Genomic DNA, 17,622 nt, shown 5'->3' with positions numbered 1-17,622 from the left:
TCACTCACCAAATTCGCAGTTTCCAGCTATGATATCCAAACTAATTGTGGCTGAGTTTCTAGTCTTGACTTTCTTCACTTTCACCAGGTTCACGTGGTTATTGTTGTTCATATTGTTTATAGTCATACACTCAGCTGAGTGGTGCATGTTTACTTTTGTCAAGGAGTTCTTATCACAATTACTTAACTTCGAAATGTGTTCTATTGCACATTCTAGGTCGTCTACTGTAAGATCACTGGGCAACGAAGAATCACTCTCAACCTCGGAGTTCTTTTTTTCATTGGAAATCTCTTGCTTTTGCTGCATTTCCGAGAAGAGTTCATACAAGTGTGAGCAGAGGGTGAGGGCAAGGACAAGTGTAAGAAGAGATCTGAAAAAATGGTATGGTAACTGCTTTGCTAGGTAACGATTTTTCTTGAAAATAAATATGAATGAATTACCCTTTTTGCAAACTTACATCAACGTATAGAAACTGCTTTCCTGAAGAATATTATAAACTCCTTCGACTGTACGAAATCCAACGAGGGTCATATTATTCAAAATTCCATTCGGTGGTATTGGCGGAGGTGCCAAAATTTGTCCTAGATCGTTTGTGTCGCAATATTTTGGAAAGCATATTGACTGCTGGATGTTTATCACCTGCAAATTCAGTTAGGAATATAGGAGGCTCTTAATATTGAGAAAAGGTGTCAAACCTCGTTGTAATTGTGACTCATTTCAACTTGGTACTTTGCGTTGATCAGTTGAATCGGGAACGGGACAGCGGTTGTATTTGTTTTCAAACTCCAGTGCATATGTAAGGTATTGAGGTACTCCTTTTGTAGCTGTCGGCAAAGCGCTGAGGTGTCCAAACGAAATCGATTGCCACCGAAAGCACTGCCTCCATAATAGTGGACACTATCGTACACTAGAAGCATATATACATAATTATTTTTCAACTTGGAATTTTAGAAAACATTGAACAATTTCTTTCCACAATGTCCTTATTTCCTTCAAATTTCCTACCTGTCGAATCTTCTATACTGAAAAGTCTATTTAGGAAACCTTAATATAAGACGGGTTAGCGTTTCTAGAATCCTGGTTTATTGAGGTGTTGACTTTTTTTTAAAGATATTGACAATTTCCCCCTAAATAAAGGCGGCAATTTCGTCTAGGGCAGAGGCAAACCATCAGACGTTTAATGAGTTGCCTCCATCCTTGAGGAAAATCTGAAAACTGATGAACGCCTTGGACGAAATCGCGAGACGTCTATTTTTGTAAATTTGGGTACTTGCCCAGAAGAGAGTGGCCCGTGGACCAGAAACCGAGAAAGAAAGTTTCCTCCCAATTGGTCCGGTTCGTCATTAAGGGGATGGCCGATTCAGGACTCCCTCAAATTCTTGAATAAAATTTTACCTCCTTAAGTAATTTTTAATCAATACAAAACACTTTCGCCGAAAATATTAGTATCTGTGAATAAAAAATATGAAAATATTTTGCCCAGATTTGGTGAGAACTCTCCTGTTTAGTTTTTGGTGGTGCACAGGGCATCTGCGTAGTGAGACTATGCTTTGGTTTCATTATCATCCCACTTAATGCTATGCAAATGATAAGCTCACAGCAGTAAGACAAACGACTATAAACAACCATAGTTCGACTGGGTGTCGAACTCAAGAAAACGAGATTGAGAGCTCGGCGATCTAACCCCCAATCATAGCGCTGTCCAAAGAAACTGAAAGTATGACTTCAGAAAAAGGCCGCAAAGTTATGAAGTTGTAGTCAAAGTGAACCTTATACTCGTTCCCCGCTTCTTTATCGCTCACCCCGTTCTGTTGCGAAGTCGGATTGCAGAGTAAATTTTTCTGTTAATTGGAAGAGTCCGAAGTCACCAACTACTTGATGTTCAACCACAGCAACTGAGGAGAAGGTGCTTTCTTCATGGTTGGTGCATGAAACCTTCCTTAAGCACAACTGGAAACTCAGCAGGAACAGTGTAAGACATTTATCGTTCTCTCATGACTTACGCAGTTCACTCTCCAATATTAGTTAGTTAGTTTAGTTAACTGGGGGGAGTCGCAGCTCCGAGCACTCAGGCCATTATTAGGGTCATTGTACTATCCCCATAAGTTGCCTATTTAATGGCTTCCCGCCTACGGTGTTCGCAGGCTTTAGCGAATCTGAGAACATTCTCAAGAGGCAGAGAGTGTGCAGATTCTTCATTGAAGAAAACCTTGCCAAAGTGTCTTCGTCTGACATCTGAGGATGCCGGGCAGCTGCATAAAAAGTGCAGGACTATCTCCTCCTCCTCCTCACATTGGCTGCACTCAGCCGGTACTACCCCAATCTTTTCCATATGGTAGTTTAAGGGGCAATGTCCCGTCAAAAGCCCCTACTAGGGTTTTCATGTCCCACTTCTTAAGGGACAACAAAAATGCCGCTCTAGTGGCCCTAGGCTCCTTCGTAAGGATTTTCGCTTGCCGGCAAGAGTCCAAATTTCACTCTCCAATATTAGGACTGAGTTCGCTTGTCAATATGTCCTTCCGCCCTCAGTCAATTACATAAGAACTTATCTTGTCCAACTATTGTCCAAATTTGCCCAGCGACAAGCCCATGGCCATTGTAAAGGGGTCCACTCGCTTGCTTCTGATCATTCAGACTTGTCTACTATAGGCAACGCTGTATCGTCTAATCTTGTCCTGAAGAGGAGTTTGTCTTATTTTGGTTATGGAACCTTGAATGTATTCCACCACATTGAAATCGAACAACGTTCATGCATACGTGTTTGTGGCAGACTTATAAGTGGTCCTTGAAACTAAAATAAGCCGATTATTATTGCTGAAACCATGACATTGACACTGTTTCCAAAGGGTTACATTTTCCTCATTTTCACACTGACTAACATTACAGCCCTAATTCTAAGAGACTGAGCCTTCTACTACAATAAAGCACAACGGTTATGAAAAAGAATATTGAAAACTGGTGCATACACGGTTCCGACAATCGAAGCTAAACTAGTCTATAAATCCATAGAAAGCAGCCTTCAGTAAAGTGGACCGATTTTTTTCTTTGATGTGTTATATACTGACAACATCATACTCAAAGGCTTGGAAACTTCGAATTACAGTGGGCGTCACTTCCTATGTGCTTCTCCAATATAGCAACACCAGAGGAACAACCTCAACTTGATTTTGCTGTTAAGATAGCTTCATTTTCAAATTTTAGACATGGCAGTCACAGCGGATCTAATACTGTTAATACGTCGGGCGACATCCAGTTCTGGTCCACAGCCGGCAAAAACCACCCTTGCTAGATATACAAATTGACCGACGCTTTCGATGTTCTGCTCATCAATGCCGATAGGGAGAGTGCGATGACCCATCAGACTGAGGACCTTGGTTTTGTTGGTGTTTATCTTCAGTCCGGATAACTGAGTGGTTAGAGAGCAAAGCTATCGTATGAAAGGTCGCGGTTCAAATCTCACTGGAGGCAGTGAAACTTGTTTCGTCATTTGACGTCGGATATCAGTCAACTCAACTGTGAATAAGTACCGGGGTCAAATCAGGCTAAGAATAGCGGGCGAGCGGAATGCTGACCATATTGCCTCGAACAGGGTACTGTAATCCTGTAGTGTACCGTTACGGTCTAGAATGAAGTTCTCTAACACATTTCAGGGCCCTGATCCAATTCGATTGTTGGGCCAGCGATTATTATTATTATCTTCCGTCGAACTGTACTCGCCTCACTTTCAAAATTTCCACCTAAGTCTACGTGCTCTAGCAACCAACCTGCTCTCTGTTCGATCAGACTTTCAAGATGTTCTTTGGTGTGTTCCAGGATTATTTTAGGTATCACCTTTGGAACGGCAGGGAGCACACAGATACCCCTCCAATTGTCACACTTAAAACGGATACCTTTCTTTGGAATCTTAACAATCATCCCCTTCTTCCACTCTCTGGGAAATGTTTTGGATTCTTTGTTTGATTTTTAACTCATTGAAATATGGAGCACAAAAAAGCGTTCCTACAAAAAGGGCATTATAGGCTAAGTTGGTTCCGCATAAATATGTTATTTGGTGAGTAATAATTCCGGCTAAATAGTGCAACACAGTTAGTTGAAAACTGGTTCACTGTTTGCAGCTTCTACACTTTGTTCAAGTTCGAATAAATTTAAATTTAATTTAAATAAATAAATATACACCAGTGCCCCGTTGAAACCGATGTAATTGCGTCTATCCCAAGAGTTTCTGTGACCGGACCAGATCTTCGTCAACTTAGAGCAGGTGGTCAGGTTTCGCCATCTCGAGTTAGCGGTTGTCAAGTTGTCAATATCGTCAACTGTGCCCGCCCTCATCTGGCCAGTTCGTCAGCCCGTCTATTCCCCTCTATGTTCCTACGGAGTTCTCCCAGTACTTGCGCTTAGAATACATTGGGGTCTGCTGAAAGATCGTGCAACTCGGGTACAGCGATTTCGCTGGCCATCTTTATTCATTGGTGAAAAATGCCCAGATGGGCATAACCCCGGACCATATTCCTGGTCTTCCACTCTATCCTGTTTGGAAAGTCCATAACAAAATCCTTCCTGGAAGTCAGCTTGCGTTAGGCGCAGTTCAATAGTTCAAAATAGCTTTTCGCAGAAACAATAACAACAGTTCTAAATCGTACCCTTGCAACAAGAACAGTACCAACATTGCTTGAATAGTTTGCAGGTGAATCAGTACCATAAGAAATCGGAGAAACCATCGACCAAATATTAGTCAGGACTGAGATTTCTTCTGAAAGTGTGCCTAAACATCTACGTTGACTAGTACTTGACGTACGAGTAAGTTCAAAAGAACCGATTCATGTAAGAAGTCCTCAGTGGTAAGATAGGTCTATGAGAACTGTTAAGATTTAAGTTTTTTTTAGGGTATCCAGCTGGGATATGTTTAAGGTGTACCAAGAAAAGGTAAAAAAGGTAATGGTAAGCTAACTTAATATAGAGACAGGTTTTTTGTTGATTGGTAAGTTGGTAGCTGTGCTCTCTGTCGTAGAAGTAAGTACCCTGATTGACCCTTGTTTACTACAAGAAATTGAAACAACTTTGCCAGAACAAAACGACTTTCCAAATACATAAAGAAGTAGGCGAAGAGAATGATTCCGCTGATGTGTACACTTTTCATGGAACTTCATTAGCCCAGCTGGGAAAAGTGGACATTTTAAAACATTTAAAAACAATTATGCATTCAACATTGGATCCATGCAGACAAAGAGAAAGGTTCCAGCCGAAACTGAAAACTGACAGAATGACATAAAGTGGTGCATAAAAAGAGTTTTTCAATGCAGACAATAAATATGCAGAAAGGTCAAAATCTTATCAGTCAATGCAATTCCTGGCTGAGGTTTGGGTATGTCATTGCTCGCTCTTCAAAATTCTAACGTCTGGTGAAGCAATGATAAGAAGCTTAATTAGAGGTAATCAATACCATCAGAACCGTTCCTGAACGCCTGGCTCAATTCTATTTTGTTATAACAGCTTTTCCTGAATTTTCAGTGATAATTGGGTTGGCAAAATTTTGCCCCAAACCAGATGACCTTCTGGACTGCATCTTGTACTTGAAAGATTGAAGGGGGTAGTGCCAGTCAATGCTGTTCCTGCAGTCAGTAAGCGCGACTACTCTCATGCGGGTTGTTTATCAATGACGCTTTTGGTTCTTTCGATTACCCTGTCATTTGTGATTGGTTAACCAAAAGCACCTCTGAATTTAATAGGTACATATATAAATGTATAGTCTTCCAACTATTTCATAACAAAAGTATGTTACACTCCCGGGCAGTTACTAATTTAAACGCACCTAATAACTGTTACAAAACCACCCAAACAAAATATCCAACCACTTCTCAGCATAACACATCTCTCTACAGCATAACTTTCAGTTTTTCTCCCGAAGCAACTATCAGACAAAACTAAATAAAAAAAGTAATAACAAATTCAATATCTCCATTACTGCCCAATTGAAATCTAATTACAAAACATGTGTACTGAATCACGCATTTTCATGCATTATGGAATTATGATAGGCTCGTAAGGAAAAGTTTCTCAGAAAAGATAATACTATTCGCGTATCATTGTACAAATGGATAGTAATGTGAGAGTGGCACGCCATTAAGATGGAAGATATAATAAGAAATCTTATTCAGATTCAAGTAGTAATTGGAAAATGGATAAATGACTATTATCTCTCAATCAATAAAGAATTTATTTTTCAGAAAGAAATCGAAATGGAAAATAAAGAAAATGTTTGGATACGTCAAAAAAAGAAAAGATAAATTCACTAATGTTGAGAAAAACTCTATCTATATAAACTGTTTCCCTGATCCTTTGAATTAATTTTCTTTTGGGAAATTTTATTTTTGCTTTTAGTTCTTATTTTGATGAAATACAAAAGTAACAATGTGTCTAGGAGTGATTGAATTCGAAAGAATGAATGGATACGTATGTATTATGCTCCTAAATATAATTAATTCCTTCGGAATAGGCTCTTACTGAACAGTCGTTAGAATGGGAAATTTAAATTTACGTTTAGTCTCATCCTGCTAATTACTCTGAACTGGGGAAGGTTAAGGTTTTTAAATAAAGTCAAATATTAAATCTAAACTAGGTTAAGTTGAATAAATATATAATAATAATCGTCAACCATAGATTCAAACAAATTCTTGTGCCTGATGCTCCATTTAGCACCCACTCAAAGTGTTTCCATTATTCTGCGTAGGACCTTCCTTTTAAAGACGTTCCATACGCCACAACAGAGCACATAATGTTGATCATTTTCTAGATGCGCATCGTCTTACAGGGTAAGATTGGGAACTTATAGGTTCGATAATTTCCCAGTAATCATTTCACATTCGTTGAGGATCCTTTCGATGGAACCTTTCTAATCCCGAAAAATTGAACTCTTTCAGCTTCTTTGTGGATTGCTCATCGTATTCCTGGTTGTCTGTTATATCTTTTCCGTTGTCGGCTTGCAAATAATCAACAGGATTTTGGGAAGAGCCTTCCGTTGATGTGATTTTATCAGGTTAATCATCCTCGCAGGAGCTGTATCTTTCTTGTTACTGTACGTGTTTGATCCCCGCTTTAATATCTGTGTTAACAAAACAAAACCTTATTAAAATCGGTTGAATGACTGTCTGTCAGTCTTTTTTTTGAATATGGCAAATTCAATATACCCATCTAGAATCGAGGACACGCATAATGATAATAATTGATCCGAAACTAATAAAGTTTTTGGCGACAGTCATGGAAGGGTGGCATACCACCTTGTCAGTCCGTACATCTGAGGGTGCTAATACCTCAGAGCCCATCCGTATTCGGAGGGGCATCTTCCAGGGGGATTCATTGAGTCCTCTTTGGTTTTGTATGGCACTGAACCCCCTTTCATGGCTACTGAATGATGCTAGAGGGCATGGTTTTGCAATAAAATATGGCCTACGTGCTAAGTGCGAACTGACACACTTGATGTACCTAGATGACATCAAGCTGTATGCTGGTACTGACAACCATCTTAGAAGTCTGTTGCGAATAATAAACATGTTCAGCCGTGATATTCGGATGGAGTTTGGATTAGACAAATGTCGAATCCAAGCCATTCGCAAAGGTCATCACAAGCCGTATGCCGGACATAGCATTGGTGACCTCCACATCGAAGCTATGACCGAGACAGACTTCTACAAGTACCTAGGAATTCTGCAAGGAACCCATGCTCGAGTTGGTAATTTGAAAGAAGCTCTGCTGTCCGAATTCCTGCGACGTGTAAAGCTGGTGCTGAAATCGCATCTCTCGGGGAAGAATAAAATAAGCGCGTTGTATGTATTCACTATCCCTTCACTGGCTTATGCATTCGGAATATTGCCGTGGACGAAGACCGACCTGGAAAATGTCCAGCGGCGGATACGGATAACTATGTCCAAATTCCGAATGCATCATCCAAAGTCTGTCGTGGAGCGGATGAATTTGCCTCGTGTCATCGAAGGTAGGGGCGTGGTTGACGTGGCGGCAGAATGTCATCGCCAAGTCGACTCGTTGCGCGCTTATTTTTACAGCAAAGAGCAGGCGAGTCCCTTACGTGCGCCTGTCTGTAAGGCTGACGGTGGACTGACTCCACTTAACTATCGACTTTTCAATCCTCTGAGTGGGGTGAAGTCGGACCAAGAGCGGATCGATGAATGGAAGTCGAAGACAATGCACGATAAACACGTGAATTCTCTTTGGCAGCCATTTGTCGATTTGCATCTGTCGAACAGGTGGCTGTGTGCTGGGGAGCTCTTTGCTGAGACGGAGGGGTTCATGTGTGCCATTCAGGATGGCGTGGTCGCCACCCGAGTTTATAAAAAGCTCATCATGAAAGAACGGGTGGAGAACGACCAGTGCAGAATGTGTGGTTCGGCGTTAGAGACGTTGGATCATCTCATTTCTGGCTGTACTGTTATGGCACCGGTGCAATACATCACCAGGCATGATGTTGTATGTAAGGTTATCCATCAAAACCTTGCATATAAGCATGGGCTGATCACGGGAACATGTCCGGTTTACCGATATGAGCCGCAAGCAGTACTTGATAGTTCTGCTTACAGCATGTATTGGGACCGGCAAGTTCTGACTGATCGCCATACCGCACACAACAAGCCTGACGTACTGCTAGTTGACAAGACGGGTCGCTCCGCGTATATTATTGATGTTGCTATCCCCCATAATAGCAACATTGAACGGAAATACGTGGAAAAGAAGATGAACTATGAGCCATTGGCTCGTGAAATCAAAGAAATTTGGCGTCTCGAGCGGGTGGTTGTAGTTCCCATAATATTGTCAGCTACAGGTATTGTACCTAAATCCCTGACGGCTTCCCTTGATGTCCTGAGACTTTCGCACAGTCTGGTTCAAACCATGCAGAAGTACACCATTCTGCATACGTGCTCGATGTTGCGGGGGGTACTCGACCGATTCTCCCACTGACCTACCACCGGCCACCACCACCAGTGCCCCTTTAGTTTTTAAGTAGGTAGGATCGTCCGAGCCTAAATGCTTGGCACTTAGTGCTAGTATTAGGTAAAATCCGGCATCTGCCGAGATTGTGATAACTCGGAAATAATAATCGTTGGCGCAACAATCCATGTTGGATCAGGGCCTTGAAGTGTGTTAGAGCACTTCATTTAAGACCGTAACGGTACACTAGGAGGCAATGTGGTCAGCATTGCGCTCGCCCGAGATTATTACCCTGATTTGACTCAGGTACTCATTCACAGCTGAGTCGACTGGTGTCCGACGTCAAATCACGATACAAATTCCACTGCCACCAGTGAGATTTGAACCGCGACCTTCCGTACGACAGCCTTGCGCTCTAACCACTCAGCTATCCGGACACGCATGCCGGGCTTTTATCGACCAAAACATCTCATATTTTCTCCACACTCTCCCCTGCGGGACCGCCGTTTTGGTACTGCTTTATGTGGTGTTAATTGCATTAGCTTCGCTTCTATGTCTCCGTTCAGCTTCTGCTTCTTTTAGCCGTTGGTGCTTCCGTTTCACCGCTCCAAGTACTGCATTGATTTTCCACTGTTAGTTGGGACCCCAGTTCATTCTGGAAATTTCTCCTTGGGCGTTCCAGTCTTGGGCAGACGAGGAAAACATGTTCTGCATCTTCTGCTGCACCTTTACATGTAGGACAATCTGGTGATTCATCCAATCTGAACCTAAAGAGGAACTTTCTGTACCCGCCATAAGAACTGAGTCAAGTTGTAAATCGTCGCGCCATGGTTTCATCTAGTCCATATCCTTATGTTCGGGATTAACCTATATGTCTATCGACTATTCTTTGCCCGTGCTGTTTGGCACATAGCCAATGACCTTATTCCCTTAGTTTGCTTGCCGAGGAAAGCTTTTCGCCTATCGTACCAGCAGCTTACTTCATCGGCTAAAACACCCACTTTAATTATACACGCTGCCTCATACGATGTTGTTCGGAAGGCGGAGCATGTGCGGAGAGCACTTAGCCGAACAGGGCTGACGACTCGAGATAAAAGTAATCGTCGACTGCAAATGCCACGACAACAGTAGGTCCTTAGGTACTGGGAGTCGTAGAACGCTATCATACATGGCCACTCCAACGTCATCTGCGAATCCCACGACAACAGTAGGTCCTTAGGTACTGGGAGTCGTAGAACGCCATTATACATTATATTCCATAGCAGAGGGCCCAGAATAGACCTCTGCGGAACTTCTGCCGTTGTATCGTATGCCGTCGACCCTTCATCCGAATCGTAAAGTAACTTTCGCCGTCGGAGGTAGTAGATTATACTTAATATATATCATAATTTAGCGCTTTGTGGCGCGATGAGTGTTTCGATGATATGGTTTCATCTGGCAGAATTGAATGCGTTTTTGATGTCGAGAGTCACCAGCGAGGAATATTTATCTTCGTCAAAGGCCTTGCTGGCTAGTTCAAAAACCACTTTGGTTGCATTAACCGCTGACCGAGCCTTTCAGAAGCCAAACTGTCTGTCTGATAACTGACCGCCTCTATCAATTATATGATATAGTTGGTTATATATCATCCGCTCGAGAACCTTGCCTGTTGTATTCGGAAGACAGATAGGTTTGTAGGATGTTAGCTCGCCTATTGACCTACCTGGCTTCAGGTTCAGAACAATTTTTTATAATTTCCACTCCGCGGAGAAAGATCCTTTTTTACAGAGTCTGTGAATACTTCTGCGAAAATTCTTGGTACCATTCTCATTGCCAGTTTCAGCGCGTTGTTAGCGATTCGATCAATATCGCGGGCCGCCTTATCCCGGACTTGTTTTACTGCGACTAGAACTTCGTCCGCGGTTACTGGAGGAATGTGTTCGGCACTTAGTGGGATCGTAGGAAATGTAGTTTCCGGACGTTCCCAAGGGTCAGAATTTGGCTCATTACAGAATCGCTTGAAGCAACCATTTTTATTTTTCGTGATAGCCCCTTGCAACTTTTTACGCTTGTGTTTATACTTGAGGTACGGTTGTTGATATTTTGGCGTGTTGCTACTGCGTTGACTTTGTCTTCTGGCCTTCAAGCATTCCCTCCGGCATTTCGCTATTTCAGCGTTGTACTAGTAGTGGGGATTCCACTTTTGAGAATGCATACGTCTTGGCATGAAAGCATTGCATGCTTGATTATGTCTGTTGGGACAACTGCGACGCCTTATCTGCAGCCGTTACAGTAAACTTAGTACGCCAATGCGATACTTCCACAAATTCATCCTCATCAAGTGATCCTGATGACCACTCTGGTTCTCGTCTTTTCAGGTTAACATTTATTGTTCTAGGTCGCTTATCAATGGTGATATACATACATACATATACATATATCGCCTGGTGGTCACTTTTTTTTTTTTTTTTATGGATGGAGGTGGAAATCTTAGAAAGACGCTGCTGCGCCAGGTTGCAGCAGTGTGTGGGATTCACACCCACTAAAACCACCCCCACTCTTCCGCCCCTCCCCGCGGGACCACCGTGAAGTATTACTTCGCGGGGGAGGCTCTGGTTCGCTATACCAGCTCGTCCATGTCACGTCTCCGTCGCGCCGCCTTCCGAGCTCGATCCAACTCCAGGAGTTTTGTCTGCACCACGGCTACTGCCTCCTTTACCGCCATCCAGTTTTCCTCCGACTTTAACATCTCTTCCACCAGGTTGGAGGGCTCGATGTCCGCCCCTAAGATGCTGTTCAACCTCCTTTTCTGCTGCAGAAATCTGGGACAATGGAACATAACGTGCTCCGGGTCCTCGGGTGTAGCACCGCATTCAGGACAGTTGGGAGACTCGTCCAACTCGAAGCGATGCAAGTACTTCCTATAGCCTGGTGGTCACTATGCATATACTCCTCGCCAGTGTATATGCTTGGCCAGCGAGTCACTTATGAAAGTAAGATACACGTCGGAGAGTAGTTCTCCGAGCCTCAACATTTTTCCGTTTCCGACGTTAGCCGGGATGATGTTTAGGTAGAAAAACACTTCGAGTAGGATTGTTCCCCTTTCATCTGTTTCGCGACTTCCCCACCCCTCTGCGCAGGCATTGATGTCACCGACAATAATCTTGGGGTTGTGTCCTTTGACATCTCCCATTAGTCTTCCTAGAGTATTGCAATCTTCTGATTCTGCCTGGCTGTCCGTCTGTCTGTTTGTCAGTCTGTCTGTCAGAAATGGCTATACTGATTGACGTGAGGATAAACTGGAAACTGTGAGTATCCACACATGCATTAAATTACATCTTTCCACGTTGAGATGGGAGTGGGGGAGTCTTCATACATCAAAGGGGATTTAAATTTTTTTCAGCAAATATAGTTATGTTGGGTATCAAATGAGGGGTCTCGTTTGGTATTCTTCGAAGTCAGTCTTAGTTTTGACATTTGTTGGAAAGGCGGGGAGTGCGAAGAGTTGAAAAAGATGATTTATTTAACAGATCCATTCTCAGGAACTACCTATCTGAAAAATCTGAAAAGAAAAAACATGAAACTGCCTGAACCGAACCGAACCAATAACAGAGCGTTTTGGAAGAGGAGTCTAGTTTTCGAATAGAGACGAAAAGTGTCCTTCCCCTTTAGACAGTATACCACGATTTTTCAGAGTGAAATGTATGAAATGTATCTAACAGCCGCAACCTGGGTAATTGACGAGCGGTTCAAGGGAAGATGCAACGATATCTGGAGCGACACTCAAGCTGCATTGAGAGCATTCAGCAGTCGTTTGATCACCTCGAAAGTTGGCCAGGATTGTAGAAATCCATTGAACTCTGTTCCTAGGTTCAATACTCTCTGTAGTGTACAAACTAATGAAGCCTCGAATGCCCTAATAAAAGAGATATCAATTTCTCCGATACTACATCTAGAGCCAGAATCGGAGTGCCAGTAGCATTGGCTAATGCGGTTAAAAACCGGGTATATGTTTCCAATGGCAAAGGGTGGACCCTTAAAGCTGCTCGACTAGTCAAACATTTCCCGTCAGAGCCAGACAAAAACACAACGAAGTTTATCTTGTCGAAAACAGGGAAGATTTTTAGAAGTACATGTTGTGGGTATTTTGATAATTCACTAGGACATATGTTCAAAATATGAATGTTACAATATGATACTTGCCTGAGGGAGCGGAATCCACGGAATATATTCTATGGGGGTGTCCTGCCTGTGATCGCATCATACACCAGATTTTTCGTACTGATGTGCCCCAACTGAAATGGGTAGCATCACAACCACTGGTGAAAGTTCTGCGATATTATTCCGCGATATTAGATGGGGAAGTCAGATGCAATGGTCCACCAAGGTCTGAGTGCTCCTAGGCTTTGCTTTTCCCCCACCTCATACGGACACATGCACAAATACTTCCTTCCGATGAGTGAGTTTATATCTAGTTTTGCATATAGGACCTTGATGCTTCCCATTTTCTTCCTTTGTTGTCCTCCCTTCAGTAGTGCCGATGAGATTTTTATGATGTGTCTTTTTTCAGTCCTTTCAAACCTGATGAATCTAATCTAATGTCCTTACTGACACTTTCCATCGTTTTCTTATAGTCCAGTAGGTTCTTCCATGATTGCTAGCTTTCACTAAATAGAAATTGTCATCGTTTTCAAACCAGCATGTGATCGATTTGGTTAAAGATGTGGCCATAGGAGGCTACAAAAAAGCATTTTCATTGCTTCCTCTTTATCTGCCATTGGGGCATGATCTTTCGTTGTTGGGTCTAAAGACTACAATCTCAATGTCAATTTTTGTCAAATATAAAGCCGGTTCTAAACTCTCGGCTTCCCGAAAGTTTCTCATTATTGAATCCTGAGTTTGATTTAAGGAATTCTTTTTACTTCTGATCTGTAGGAGAATACCACGTGTCAAGTTTCATCCAGGTTCCATTTGTGACGTCCAGGCTGTTTTTTTTGACGAGTTGGTTACGAGTTGTTGGCCCGTCGAACAAGTTCCATCGTGGAAGACCAGATCAATATTTTGGTAACCCCTTTGACGGGGGAGGTGAGATCAGGTAGAATTTAGTACGGTAATGGTAGCGTGTTTCTTATACATCATGGCAGAGTATTTGTAAAACATGAGGCTCTAGGTCCATTGTACTTTCTCTTGGTTTCAGTAACGTTCCATTTCGAGGATAAGGTTTAGACAGTACCTGGTGTCAGCTTCATATCAACTAGATGTGGGTGTTTAGCGCCCTTAACATTGCTTTGCTGTCAGAATAGATAGCGGTGGTGGATAAATGGTGCAAAACCTTGTGACCTTCTTGTGATTATTCCTATCTTTCAAGAAGTATTACGTATGTTAAGGAAGTGTTAGGAAATGAGGTCCACAACCCCTAACTACACAGAATGGATGGCATGATAATTGGACGTAAAGGGAAGGGACAGAAAAATAAATCTAATGGAGAGTCTAGGGCCATTTGTACTCAGTACGTTGATTGGATCTTAACAAATATGAAGGAAGTGGTTTTATCTTGCACAATGCGCAAAACTCTTCATTTTAATGATGGTTTCATCTTATGTAGGCATTCACAGATGAACGAGATTTGCCTAACAAGAGGGGTGTATACCATCGAAATATTTTGGGAAATGGGAAATGTCCAAAAAATAGTAAAAGTTATTAACGCAGTTTGGAGATACATTTTATGCTGGGATGATTGACCCAATTAGTACATGGCACTAGGGTAACCTCTCTTGCCTTTTTTCCAGGAGAGATTACGATTGCCTGCTTCATCTCGGAGCCAGCTATCAAATACCTAGAATTGATACTCAGTTCTTAGCAAGAAAAATTGCGAACTCTTGGCCGCGTTCGACAGAAGAATCCTCCGAAGAATTTTTGGCCCCCTACATGAAGATGGACGATTCCTTAGTCTACATATCGACGAAATCTATGAGCGATACCATGACCGTCAGGTTGTGGATAAAACCCGTATGGATGAGAATGATCCACCCCGGAAAGTCTATAAAGGCAATATCTATGCCTGAGATGGAACGATAACGTAGGTCAGGACACCAGACAGCTTTTTGGGATATCAAACTGGTGGACCTCAGCGCAAACCGGTATGTCTGGAGTTCCTTATTAAGGCAGCCCTAGATCGGATACCTGTTGTTACGCCGTTGATGATGATGATGAAGATGATAATCGGCACTAAGTTGAGCATTAAGATGCACTCAAAATAAACTGGTAAAATTGGCATCACCCTACATGTACCTCTACCAACCTATTGGCAAATAGTTCCTTAAAAATTTCTCTTCCAATCTATAACCTTTATTTGATATGAAAAAAGATATGCGGGAAGGGGCAGTAACATCTTCTATGCTTAGGGTGTCAACTTTTTATGAATTGGCTTTGAAGACAAACCAAACTAAAGCAAGAGCGAAGAAACATTAAAGAACCTAAACATTGCGAGTCTAACGGGTAGCCTACTCTACAAAGTAATATTTCTCAAGTCTGGGCATCACCTGTAGTGAGCATATGTGGCTTTCTAATAAAATGAATAAAGAAACGACCTCTGAATATAGTAGAGGAAACTGCTACTTGTTTGGTGCCTTATGGAAGTTTCTTTAGTTCCTCCAACTTTTACGGAAGTCTTTCTTTAAAGTCAGCACAGTTTGCAAAAGTCGACGTCGTTATTTTGTTATTAGTTTACAATACTCGACTTTAAAGAGTAAACATTTCTTAACAAGGATCAAGGCAGCGGATACTCCTGACTTTTCAACTTTTTAACATCCGAAAGACTATCCGCCGCCATTTCTGCTTTCTGTTCAGCCCATCCACGGCTGTCTGTCCTGGACCTTGACGTACCTCTTCGGGCCGAGTAAACTGATGACATGGCGGAGATAGGTGTTAACGAAAATTTTGATCCTTCGAGTGACAGTAGTGATCACATCCCATATGGTGCTGCCATGTGACATCATAGAGGAAGGGGGGGGGGGAGGGAGGGGCGTGCACTAGCCCGGAACGACCTCAACTGATGCTGGTACTAGGGCATCTATATTTCCAGATTTTAGACAAAAACAGTGAAGATTGATTTAGCACTATGAATGGGTCGAGCGACAAAGAATTCGGTGCCATGGTGATAACCCCTTCAACCCCCTGCCCGATATTGCAAATAGGAAGAATGTGATGCCTCGTCAAATTGAGAAACTTGGTTTCCTTGGTATTTATCTTTGGTCTGACTATGATCGGCTCCTTTTCCAAATCGAGAACCTTTTTTCCAAGGTTCATGGTTCTGGGCTAGAGCAAGCATTTGTCATGATCATAGTTGGGGTGTTAAGGGGAAGTTGTCGTGATCCATTAAAGTCCACCTCGGCCGGGCAAGAGAGCATGGACGATGCCATCGTTGCTACTCGAAATTTATACGGAGTTTTCGAAAGGGTAAAAGGATTCCCAATGACAGATTCACAAACAAAGTATAAAAGGAGCGACAATTTGAACGACCAAAATTTATGACGGTATAAAGCTACTCAGTAGGCGACACAAGTTTCATGATCTCTCTTCTGTGAATTGAGGAAAACACAATCGAACGAAACAGGGGTGAAGGTTTCAGGAAACCCACGATCGAGGGAAAATTGTATCTTCATTATAAACTTTTCAATTTGTTTTCTAACACATGCATTATATACTGAAAATTTCCTCACGTTTAACTGCCCACACGGATCCCTTCTGCAATCCCTCAAGGAAGTTATACATATTTTTCAAACAATTTTCACTTATATTCCACCCTTTATCACTGAACTCGAAAAACTTCACCATACTGTAAGGGTTGAATGTTTCGAACAAGAAATTAACACTAGGAACTGGTGCATTTTGACTCGCCGCATGACCCGCACTCAAAATTATACACACGATCCCGATTTGGCTGAGTATCCGCTCGACAGGACGCATTTCGATAACACGAAAATAAAAGTTAATCCTTTTTGATTTTCCTATTTTCCGCTCAGAGTACGATACGACTTCTTCTGGGATCAACTTCGGTATGAAGCAGGCCTGCAGTGGTTATGCTGTTTTAACTTTTTCTGATATTATTGTTCCACTCGAATTCGTTTTGTTGCATGCACATATCTACGAGTATCGGCTGCGATGTTTGTTTGTATGAATGATATGTGGTATACCATGGATTAGATACAAGTCCAGATACTAGTATCTACTTCATACAGGCGTTTTGTAATCGATAAAAATTGAGTTGATTATTGTTTGGATGGTGTGGACACGTAGGTGCGAGGAGGTGATGAATCAGGCCGAAGAAGCTACTTCGAAGCTACAATAAATGATCCAGGCCGTGAACGGAAAATGGTCAGATATAATAACAAAATGGAGAAGAAGAAGCTACTGGGTGAGTTAATTACATATATGTGTGGCTATGATACAAGAAGCAGGTATAGTGGAAATGAGAAGTTAATGGAATGGACAGCATAACTTTCAGTTTCGGAGGCACACTTTGTTGTAGAGCTAATGGCTCAAAATAACTTCTTCTTTCCACAAAATTGAATTTACCGGCGATAGACGTTATGATCTGAGCGAACAATTAGTTTAAAATTTTAATTCATAAAAGCATTCCGAGGAAATTTAATGTGTAAAAGGGAAATCTATGCAGGAAAATAAATTCACAATCAACGTTTGTTA

General features: G+C 42.1%; 1 protein-coding gene across 1 annotated transcript; it reads right to left on the bottom strand.

Moving 5' to 3' along the window:
• LOC119656219 lies at positions 1-16,956 on the bottom strand. The gene is made up of 4 exons (XM_038062617.1): positions 16,638-16,956; positions 696-907; positions 458-639; positions 1-370 (listed from the first exon to the last, which is right to left on the bottom strand). Exons 1-4 carry the CDS (start codon positions 16,882-16,884, stop codon positions 1-3), a joined length of 1,011 nt encoding a protein of 336 aa, XP_037918545.1. The 5' UTR covers positions 16,885-16,956.
• Positions 16,957-17,622: the final 666 nt, after the last annotated feature.

This window comes from Hermetia illucens, chromosome 4 (genome assembly GCF_905115235.1).
Source record: "Hermetia illucens chromosome 4, iHerIll2.2.curated.20191125, whole genome shotgun sequence".
Taxonomy (NCBI): Eukaryota; Metazoa; Arthropoda; class Insecta; order Diptera; family Stratiomyidae; genus Hermetia; species Hermetia illucens.
The sequence above is the reverse complement of the archived record's forward strand: the minus strand, read 5'-3'. Positions and strand labels throughout refer to the sequence as shown.

Excerpts from the sequence above, each read along its gene's own strand:
- LOC119656219 (XM_038062617.1), bottom strand. The coding sequence starts at position 16,884 with ATGCGTCCTGTCGAGCGGATACTCAGCCAAATCGGGATCGTGTGTATA. Across the intron at positions 640-695 it reads TGAGTCACAATTACAACGAG|GTGATAAACATCCAGCAGTC; the intron begins GTTTGACACCTT and ends CTGAATTTGCAG. Across the intron at positions 371-457 it reads AGCAGTTTCTATACGTTGAT|ATCTCTTCTTACACTTGTCC; the intron begins GTAAGTTTGCAA and ends CCATTTTTTCAG.